Genomic DNA, 12,100 nt, shown 5'->3' with positions numbered 1-12,100 from the left:
TTTCAACCTTACTATTTTTTAAATTTAAGTTAGGATGAATCCAGTTTCATCCTTACTATTTTTTTTTTGTCATTTCACCCAAACTATTTTTTACTCGTCCATTTGAACCGTGATTTAAAATATTTGGACAAATTACCCATTTTCCGTTTCATTTAATAGCTGTGTGACAAACTGCTACTCCACCCCCAACTCATACATTCCACCACAGCAGTCCTCACTGCCACTAAGGTACGGGCCTACTCTTTTTCAATTAAAAACTGTAAGTAATTCCTTCCCGAGTTCTTATAAAATCCCATTTCAGTTCTTAAACATACACAATTATCTCTTGTTGGAGAATAACAATTAAAATTGATCAAACAACTAATTAATATAAGAGGCACTTATCTTATTTTTGTGTCGTCTCCTGCAATTGTTGATGTAAAGAACATTCCTGTTAAAAAACATAGAAAGAAGAAACTTGTAATGGTAGATTGAGGCGCATGTTCAACATACTGTCCTTAAGACAAGAATGCCCGGCTACACTCTGAAAAGATGATGCTATAGCCCTACGGGTACATCTGCCTCCAAGATACAACAATCTTAACAAGTTTGAATAGCACATTCAAACTTGTCCTTTTAGAACTTGGCAGCGGAAAACTCATGGAATTGTTAGCACTTAAACCCTTGTATCAATCATAGAAAAACGAAGAAGAAAAAAAATTCTCAAAACGCACGGATACAAGAGGGGTTTTTCTGCATACAAAACTCTAACACAAATCCAAAAAATATATAAGGTAAATTTATCCCGTAAAAATCTAAGAGATAAATTTGGAACGTATTTTAATTATTTTAAAAAACCGTTTTATACTAGATTTTAATTCACATAAAACCGGTGATTTTCCAACAATCCCCCACATGAATGGAAATATGATAAAACACAGAAAACAGGAAATATCACGAATATGCATAGGTGTCTATGAGGTCTTGAACCTTTGCTTAATGAGAGGTTACCTGAACTACTTATTAGCCAGTGTCCATAAGGTCTTGAATTGTCTAACATTTGGTGTAATTCGCGATAACAACCACGCATGATATCTCCAAGGTTGCTGCCAAGCTCCGCCGTGGTGTCCATTTTGTCCCTGGACGTCTTGTTTCTCAGAATGCTCTAGAGAATCAGCTCATATTCTCATAGGAAGCGACCCACTTCCTCATTCAGATAGGTGAGTTCCATCAAGAGTGTTCACTGCTACACCCCAGTTCAATCTAAAATTGAAACTATAGAACTCATTAAGACTTATTAAAAGTCACCCTTCACATGCAGTCACACTATCACATCTACACCATAGGGAAGGGACAGAGAGAATATAATTCTCTGATAGTGTTTACCTTTACCCACCATAAATTAGTTGTCTCATTCGAAACCTTGATCTTGGGATATCCAGTCAGCAAGGTTGAGTATCCTTCATGGCAAGTTTATTTTTATGATCTTAAGTCCCATTCCCCCTCAAATGTATAATTACGAACTATCTCTTTAGAAAATCCTTTCGTCAAAGGACCACTAATTTTTCTGTTGACTTCCCTAAGTCTATGCGGTTCTCTTTTGACTTTATATGTCTACTGAGACCTCTTTTTGACTTCACGAATCAACTAAAATTACTTCATTTAAGAGTATAGTTGTCTTACCGAAATAGCCTTCCCCGAGTATGTCTAGACTTTGTCATTGCTCATTTACTTTAGACTCACATAGTCAATTGAGTTTTTGTAATGATGGCCACAGGCTTCGGTCACAGAGGAATATCTTCTAAGAAGCATCTTAGTAATCATTCGTCTTCCTCTTATGCTTGAATTAAAGCAGACGAACTTTGATTTTTCCAAAATACAATTTCATCTTGTCTGTTTTAAGGACTTCCTTAGACAGACACTCCTTAAGAGGATACACACATAGGCTAAGATTTTTCCATAGCCTGAAACAACAACATCTCTTAAGGTCAGTACAATATGTATTACATACACAATTTAAGATGTACCTCAAGTATGGCAAGTCATATCGCAAGTCTCTGATCAGATCATCCCACTCTTTTGAGATACTAGTGTATCCGTATACACTTGATATACTGCACATTTACAACACACATTAAACGCATCGAGTTTGACAAAGACCATTTTCTTTAGAATTTCATCTGGTTCCCTTCGATCCTTTAGATCATATCAGCCAACTTGGCCTTTTTTCAGTCAAATCGTAAATATCACATATTTCATATGTGGTTGTAAAGCATATAAAAAATACATGTACTATTCAGTAGTACATTCTTTACATCTTCCTCAAGATTAAGGTTAGTGCAATATAAATCACATATTTGAAATTAAAATATGTACCTCATGCATTCCAATCTCTGATCCTTTAGTCAGAGCATCCCTGTGATTTCCCAGGGTAAACGCGGATATACACATCTGTTTTACAACACGTACTAAACACGTTAGACAGAAACTATATCCTCAAAAGTTCTTTTGGTTACTTACTGATCCTTTAGACCACTTCAACCGCATAATAGTTTCCTGTCAAATCTTAAACAACACCGATTTGTTAGTGGTTGTAAAACATATACCAATGGCATGCTAAAATATAATGCACCGTTCACCAACAAGATATCATTATAGAGGCAATTAGTAAGATACGTATCTAGGCTTATATAAAACTGTATAATCAAATTATATCAGGTAAGCTCTATATTCTCCAAACCTTGTAGTTTTCCATACACCACCTGATCAACCTTTTAAGGATACTTCTCAAAATCCACTTGTGTATCATTACACAGCACCATCAGTGCCTGTGGTAATGTGATTTTACTGAATTGTGAAGACATGCCAAAGTAATCTCAGTATTACTTCTTTCCTCTAGCCCACCACTGCCTGAAGTGGTCAATAATCACATATCTATGCTACTGTCCAGAATTATTTGTACACGAGTTTACGAAGTGTCAATATTAGTCTAAGGTTCGACTTCAACAATAGACTCCCTAAGTCAATCTTAATACTGACTTCCTCTCTTTTTCAAAATTTACACGTTTTCCAGGGGAAATGTCTAGGTTCCTCTTGTAAGATCGACATCCTCCAGGTTATTTTCTCAAAATCTTCTGAACAAAATGTTGTTAATTATGAAACCTCCCATAGATGAAATGTACCAAATAAAAGATCATAGATCTTATTCCCCACATTTAAGTACTTCTCTCAAAAATTATTTAAGGCTTAGCTCTTCTTTAATTAATTAGCGTAAGTGCTGATAGGCAGCAAGTACAACAATTAATCATGATAAGATGACTCTCATTACCTGTAGTTGAGATTCTTAGCATAATATAGAACGTTATTGCTCTAAAGAGTATCATTATAAAGGTGTACAACCTTAGTTCTTTTCAACGACAATTACATACAAGCCTTGTATGTGGACTATCCACCTTAAGTTATCAATTCTTACTCCAAGAAAAGATTTACACAATCTCAAAATAAAATATCCAACCAAAAGCAGATGGGGTTGGTACCTGAAGTGAATTCCACTGTACCTCTGCATGATTACGGAACTAAATTGCATAGTGCCATCGCGCATGCTTTTGTTGATGAACAATACTTTGATATGCACAATCCAATGTTCCAGTTCCCTCATGCATCACCTCATTTTTGCTCACAGATTTTTCACCTGACTAATTTATACTCATACCAAGAAGAGTGATAAAGATTAGTTATTCAATAACATGATACAATTTCACAAGATACCTCACCCTTTAAGGTAGACCCGAACAAAAATAGTTCCTCCGTCAACTACCTTTAACTAGCTGCAGACATACGATATAAATGAACAACATATAATCTCCACCAACCACTTACGAGATTCGTGGACATATTTCAAAATCAGCAGTATAGTATCCACAAGGACTACAACACATTGGTTATGCTCCCAGAGTCCCTTTAAGCATACGGAGTTCAAAATCATACATTGTATCCTTAGATTTTACTCGGTTCTTATGTGCATTCTAGTGTGCCACCTAGAACAACTCTTCAAGCACAACTCAGGGGTTTAACTTGGGCATGACTTATCAATTAAGATGAAAACAAACAACAGATTGATAACTATAATTTTGAGCCTTCTCTGCACATCGTCAGTCCTCCTAACAACCCCTGCCAAACTGAAAAAATGCTGATTCCAGTATCTAGACTGTAGTAGTCCCATTTCAATGGGGAGGAGTCCCCTTGGAGTAGGTGGTCTATTCTGAAATACTTCTAACTGTGCAGGAATCCCACGACCTGGGATAGTTATCATTACTTCCAAATGCCGAATTCCTTCCTCTACCGGGAACGACCTCTCCGATAGTTTGTAGCATTGGGCAGAAACGTCCCTGTTCCACGCGGCTTCTGCACCTCCTCGGCACCAAAAGATGTATCAGATGTCATGGAAGATTTTGCATAGAAGAACTGGGGTCACTCCTGGAGTAACACCATTAGAATTCATATGAAGGCACAATACTTTCAAAATCCTTGAAGACGAGCACATCCCTGCGCTTCACTGTCATCACTCGATGGGAGTTCGAATCCCATGGATGCTTGTTACGGAACTATGGGGGTGCTGGATGAAGGGAATGATCAGAACCCCAAAAGGGTATCCCTTGGTACTACTGAGCAGAAACTAAACTTTTATGATGACTATCATAATCACCAGTTAGCTCCGACAAGTCCATCTGTTTCGGCAGCTTCAACTAATCCATAACTGTGCAGGTGGGAAGGAACTACCGACTAAGTCATACCATGCTGGTATGTTAATGCTCTTGTAAACATACCAGGCCAGATGACAGCTTTTTTTTATCTGACAAAAGAATCAAACCACTTGATCAATCGACAAATATAAGAACCATTATCATTAAAAACAAAATAGTAGTCCACAGTCCAATCCACATGGTTATATCATAAGAGACAAATCAGAAATTTGACTCTAACCGTACAACGAGACATTGTTTATCTTCATAGTCTCAACTTTCAAATTGGTACGAGAACAGTTCCTCACAGGTAAGGCATCAAACAGCTTATATGTAAAGTAAGACAAAAAACTTGGTTTTCACTTTTCTATAGCACACACGAAATTAGAGGATATACAAGATACCCCATACAGGCCATTAATAGAGCACATATTAACCATTTAGCTTCATCACGATCACATGTAAAGTGTAAAACGAAAAAAAAACCGTTGTGTATAAGTACGAGAGCTGCTTATCAATTCCAATTCGATTCTTTCTTAATTGTTACTCTAATATATATTTCTTGTCTTAAGATTGTTGGAGAATAACAATTAAAATTGATCAAACAACTAATTAATATAAGAGACACTTATCTGATTTTTGTGTCGTCTCCTGCAATTGTTGATGTAAAGAACATCCCTGTTAAACAACATAGAAAGAAGAAACTTGTAATGGTAGATTGAGGCGCATGTTCAACATACTGTACTTAAGACAAGAATGCCCGGCTACACTCTGAAAAGATGATGCTATAGCCCTACGGGTACATCTGCCTCCAAGATAAAACAATATTAACAAGTTTGAATAGCACATTCAAACTTGTCCTTTTGGAACTTGGCAGCGGAAAACTCATGGAATTGTTAGCACTTAAACCCTTGTATCAATCATAGAAAAACGAAGAAGAAAAAAATTCTCACAACGCACGGATACAAGAGGGGTTTTTCTGCATACAAAACCCTAACACAAATCCAAAAAATATATAAGATAAATTTATCCCGTAAAAATCTAAGAGATAAATTTGGAACGTATTTTAATTATTTTAAAAAACCGTTTTATACTAAATTTTAATTCACATAAAACCGGTGATTTTCCAACATCTCTGTCTCTGCAGATACAAACACCTAAGCTTTCTTCATCTCTCATTTTTAATACATTCAAAGTTCCAACAATGGCAGCAATTAAAATGAGAGTTTTCGTTGCAGTAACTGCCTTGGTTATGGCTGCCTCGACTATTCAAAATGCTGCAGCTGCTGATGCACCTGCACCTAGCCCAACTTCGGATGCGTTTATGTTTGTTCCTGCTGTCTTTGCTTCTCTGACAGCAGTTGCCTTTGGCATTCTTTTCTGATTGTAAGATGATTATGTTGGGTTTTACTTTTATGAATTTAGGGATCTTTTGATCAGTTTATCTCTCAATTCAATTGTTTTTTCTTTAATTTCAAATTGTATCGGTTCTACATTTCAGAATTCTTCAATAAAAGAGCATCTGTTCCGTGTCAAATAATTTGCTCCATTGGTTTGTTGGTGCTTTTTTTTTTCTTTTTCAAAAAGAAAAGCAAAGAATTCTGTCGATGCTTCTTTATTATAGATTGCAATTATAAGCGGCAATGTTTGTAACAATATCGTAGAGTGTTTTAACTTCGGTTACTGTTCGGATTTGGTCTCACTAGTTAAGGATCAAATAATACTCGCACGATTTCACTACTGCTAACACATTCCTAAAGGATCATAGGCTCGGGATTTAGCTGGCAAGTTGCCATAAAATTCACAATTTAAATATGTGTTCACGTACAGTTGCGGTGTTTGATTCGATGACAACAACTACAACAGTGTAATTTTACCACATTTTAAAAGTGTAGCCAGATGACATTCAAATTTGATTTATGGTAAAAGAGAATGTCATTCCAAATATTAAGGGCATCACATATTATGGGTATTGTCACACCTCCAAATGACCCAAACAAAGTTCTGCAAAAGTGTAACCCGACAGCACAATGGTTCTGTGAATCAAACTTCACCCACCTGCACTTCAACCTTATAAGTTTGCATCAATGCAAACAACCAACTCTTCAGTTTATCAGCGGAAGTCTTTAGCCTTCTTTCACTTTACTTAATCTTCTCAAATGCACTCAATCAATGCCATACATTACTAACAATAATCATCCAATCAAGAACACTTAAAACATGACACAATCATCTCATTTTATTGCATCAAAGGGAAGATATACAAAAACTTGCGCACTCAGGGTCTTACACGGACTTGTTTATCTTGAACCAAGTCTTAGCCTTACAAAAACTCTCTCAAATTGAGTCTCACACTCTCCTATGTAAGCCTGGTGAATTTCTCATGCCTTAGGACAATTTATACAGCAGCTTTACTTGCCAAAACCGTGCACAACCGTTGCACACACAGGGAACAACCATCTGTCCCTTGGAGCAGTTCCATAACCGCCTATAAAGTGCCACCTTGGCCAGTTTCTCTTCAAACTCGGGCCAATCACTCAACACCTGTTCTCAAGCAGTTATAAGCATTCTCCCACGCTTATAAACTCCCTTTATAACCATTCTTATTTGTCTCGCATGATTGGCATGCTTGTGAAGCCCGTAACAACCTCATAACCGTCACTTGAGTTGTATTGCACAACTGTTGCGCTTTACTGAATTTAGCCTTGATCCCATGCTCAGTCGTCTTGTCCCTTCCAACTTGTTGTTCTAAGCTAATGAACGGACCATCCCTGTGCTTCAATCATCAAGGCCAATTCCTTAAACTCATTATAGTAATTCATGGCGTCATATGGTTCACTTAGACAATTTTGTTTGACAATACCAATGCAACTCTTGCATTATTAGCTTGTTTGCATTGTTCAAGCTTTGGTCCTGCATTGAAATAATGCATTGACTAATTGTTAGTACATTCTACCTTCTTGCATAATCCTTGAGTTTGGGACAACTCAATTCCACAGATATGCCTTAATGCCAACATCGCATGTTGCATGTTTCATCTTGCTACTTTGGCTTGCCATTCCCTCAATGAAGCTTCGTTGTGTCGGCCAATAAGCTTCATTAATTAACCAAATTTCTTTACAGTGTAGCACTACCTTTGCGCTCACTGGTCCTGCAAGGTTATGTCGTTCTTAGCACTTAACAGTCTATGCAGTATCGTCCAATCATTGTCGGACACTGACTTGGCCAGCAACTCTGTAATGCGCAATCATTGTGCACCACTTGCCTGACCGGTCATAGACCTACCCCTCCTAATCCGTTCAACGTCCTCGTTGAACGCGACCCAGTATAAACACTATACTTGTCTTAACCCTCGCTGCCTGCACTTTCAGAACCTTTTCTGAAATTCAGCAATCATTGCTAGCTCTCACAATATGCCTTTAGCCAACTTTTCATGCTTTAGCATCAACATCACTTATCTTTACTGCTTTGCCATTGATCTCATCTACTTGAGTTACACATCAGCATTGTGCACTACGCTTCAACTACTACCCAAATCATGTAACAATATCCAAATGCAAACTTGAAATTCTTCTTAGCCAATTCCTCTCCATTAGGCCTGAATTCCACTTGAATCATTTACGCCAAAGTGTACGCACAAAATAATTCTTCTTAAGTTGATCATTATGATCATTGTCATAGTCTTTCGCCTCCCGACTTGGCCTTTTGCATCTAACTCAAAATGACAAGGATTTATAAACGACTTGGCCTTCGTTTTCAATCAATTTTGCTGCACATGCCTTGGATTGTTGTCCTGGTTATGCCAAGAACTTTTTCAGTTCTTGGATTTGATCAACTATGTTTCCCATGACCTCCGTTAAGCATGTCATAAAGTGCATAGGGGTTCTCTTTGCATAAGACACCCGAACTTAACACTTCATGCCTTGCAAATTCTGATCATGCAACCATTCAAGAACTCATTTCTCTGAATGTGGCTAAGTATAAACTCTTTATACTTAACGTGCCATCTTGCATACCCAAATTAGAAACATGCAAGTTTGGCTTTGCCTAACTCTCTAAATCAAAACTATTGAGTTGCACAGCCCACTACGCAACTGTGTCTAACTATCTTTGGGACATAACATAGCTAACCATTTAGTTTTCCATATGCGATGCTTTCAAAGCCAATATGTCTCCAATTATTCCTTTGAACTTCATTGCTTGTTGCCTGGAAAGTGTGTATCTTTCATTAGGCCATGAGTTTTACCCAACTCATGCTTGCTGATGAAATGATTTATATTTTGCTCCATTGCTTGCACTGTCGCTGCCTATTTGTCGTCGTGCCATGTTACAATTCTAAAACTAAAATATCATTTTTGTATCAACTAGGACCCTTGTCCTATGCTTTTATTATTAGCTTTCAACTTGTCTCACTATTGCATACTTTAGGCTAAGTATGCTATTGCAGCATCTCCCCATGAACTAGCTTTACATCGTAAATAAGGAGGCAAGACTTTATAAACGAAAACACCTTCATTCATTACCGTTCTTACATAGTAAGACCATGTACCATTACATGATTGATTCACCGATCATTTTGGAAAACTAAAACTTCATTAACAAAGAAAATTGCTTACACCAAAGCAAACTCTATACAAACTTGAAGACTCGGATAAAAGTTTGTACAACCAAACTCTACACACAGAGTTTGCAACAACCAACAACTAAAGATACATAAGAACAAGATCAGAAAACATCATGTTTTCTGCACTAAGTTTCCAACGGAGAGAACAACACTCTTTCTTGTTCTATCTTAGTTTCTACCTTTGTCGAAGTGAGCAAAAACTTCCCTGCGTGGTCTCTTCCTTGAACCTTCACTTCGTTCTTCATGAGTCTTACTAGAATGACTCCCATAGTCATTCCCAACTGATACATTAAGTTGCGCCTTGAGTGGACAGCATCTAGCGAAATGTAAGCCTTTGCAAATGAAACATCCCCTATAATTTCGGGCTGAAGGGAATAATTCATCTTCCTTTGGCTCATGCTTGCACTTACTGCTAGCAGATTTTTCCTTTCCTTTGGCATCATTTCCTTCAAAGCTTTGCACATCTTCAGTTTGTGTGCAACTGGTAAGCTCTCTTACCGCCTGAACACCATATGGATACTCTGAATTTTGCTCTTCTTTAGTTCAGCAACAACCAAAGAACTCGCATCTCTCAGAAATTGGAACATCTGATCTTCTTCACTCATGCCACGCACTTTTTGCACCAATGCAAGGAAGTTTTCAGCATAGGCATGTGGTGTATCCGTTAGTTTTAGCCTACATAAACTTTCTCTTGCATACCAAGCACCATTTCTCGGCCAGAACTGACATCTCAGTCCATCTTTCATGTCATTCCAAGACATAGGATTGGCATAACCAACAACTTCATCTTCTTGCAGCATAGTTCTCCACCAAACCTTTGCATCACCACCAAGGTAATTGCCTGCTAGAGTTACCTTTTGTCCTTCCCCAGTTCCATTCGCTTCAAAGTATGCCTCAACGTCATACATGAAATTCTCAATTTGTCTAGTATTTCTGGAACCAGCATTAGTTCTTGGCTCGGAGACTCGATTAGAGCTTTCTCCATTCACGTTTTCCCCTGCAAACATGCTATCACTGATTAACTTGTGAATACTTGCTATTTCCTCTGACATTTGCTTCGCATGCCCTGTTAGTATGGTCTTCATGTCACTGAATTTCCCCTTCAATTCAGTCACTTCAGTAATTGTTTCGCAATTTAACAAGGTTGCATCAGACACCTTGTCTTTGACTGCACATACTCTTTCGTCAAATTCTTTAAACCAATCTGATGTTCTTCTTTCAAGTAATTCTAGCATGCCTTTATCTTCGAAAACAAGAAGAATATCAAGGACATCACAACCCATGTCAATGGTCATACTTCCAAGATCACCATACTCCTCTAGTTGTTCAAACGTACCCGGTAGTTCTTCATCGATCATAGTGCCATTAGAACTCATTTCTAATGCAAAATTTCTGAATACAATGTAAAAATCACATGCTCACAGGAAAATAACTTAAGAGAGAAAGAAGTACCAGCGTATTATCCAACAACTACACTTGAATTGCGTCCCAAACACAGGTCTGATACCCGGTCTGTCACACCTCCAAATGCCCCAGACAAATTTCTGCAAATGTGTAACCCATAATCACAGTGATTCTGTGAATCAAACTTCACCCACCTGCACTCCAGCCTTATAAGTTTGCATCAACGCAAACAACCAACTCTTCAGTTTACCAGCGGAAGTCTTTAGCCTTCTTTCACTTTACTTAAACTTCTCAAATGCACCCCATAATGCACTCAATCAATGCCATGCATATATTACTAACAACAATCATCCAATCAAGAACACTTAGAACATGACACAATCATCTCATTTTATTGCATCAAAGGGAAGATATACAAAACTTTCCCACTTAGGGTCTTACACAGACTTGTTCCTCTTGAACCAAGCCTTAGCCTTATAAAAACTCTCTCAAATTGAGTCTCACACTCTCCTATGTAAGCCTGCCGAATTTCCCATTCCTTAGGACTATTTATATAGCAGATTTACTTTCCAATACCATGCACAACCGTTGCACACACATGGAACAACCATCTGTCCTTTGGAGCAGTTTCATAACCGCCTATAAAGTGCCACCTCGGCCAGTTTCTCTTCAAACTCAGGCCAATCACTCAACACCTGTTCTCAAGAAGTTATAAACATTATCGCACGCTTATAAACTCCCTTTATAACAGTTCTTCTTTGTCTCGCGTGATTGGCATGCTTGTGAAGCCCGTAACCAACTCCTAACCGTCACTTGAGTTGTATTGCACAACTGTTGCACTTTACTGAATTTAGCCTTGATCCCATGCTTAGTCGTCTTGGCCCTTCCAAATTCTTGTTCTAAGTTAATGCACGGACCATCCTTGTGCTTCAATCATCAAAGTCAATTCCTTAAACTCATTCTAGTCACTCATGGCGTCATATGCTTCACTTAGCCAATTTTGCTTGACAATAGCAACACAATTCTTGCATCACTAGCTTGTTTTGCATTGTTCAAGCTTTGGCCCTGCCTTGAACTAATGCATAGACTAATTTTTAGTCTATTCTACCTTCTTGCATCATCCTTGAGTTTGGGCCAACTCACTTCCACGTATATGCCTTAATGCCAACATCGCATGTTGCATGTTGTATCTTGCTACTTTGGGTTTGCCGTGCCTTTCTCTAAATGAATCTTCATTGTGTCGGCCAATAAGCTTCATTATTTAGTCAAATGTATTTACAGTGTAGCACTACCTTTGCGCTTCACTGGCCCTGAAGGGTTATGTCATTCTTAGCACTTGACAGTCTATGCA

General features: G+C 37.9%; 1 protein-coding gene across 1 annotated transcript; it reads left to right on the top strand.

Moving 5' to 3' along the window:
• The first annotated feature begins 5,925 nt into the window (after positions 1-5,925).
• Positions 5,926-6,105, top strand: LOC113322089 (arabinogalactan protein 13-like). The gene has a single exon (XM_026570110.1). The coding sequence runs from the start codon at positions 5,926-5,928 to the stop codon at positions 6,103-6,105; it is 180 nt and encodes a 59-aa protein (XP_026425895.1).
• The last annotated feature ends 5,995 nt before the right edge of the window (positions 6,106-12,100 follow it).

The sequence above is a fragment of the Papaver somniferum genome, chromosome 11 (genome assembly GCF_003573695.1).
Source record: "Papaver somniferum cultivar HN1 chromosome 11, ASM357369v1, whole genome shotgun sequence".
Classification (NCBI taxonomy): Eukaryota; Viridiplantae; Streptophyta; class Magnoliopsida; order Ranunculales; family Papaveraceae; genus Papaver; species Papaver somniferum.
The sequence above is the reverse complement of the archived record's forward strand: the minus strand, read 5'-3'. Positions and strand labels throughout refer to the sequence as shown.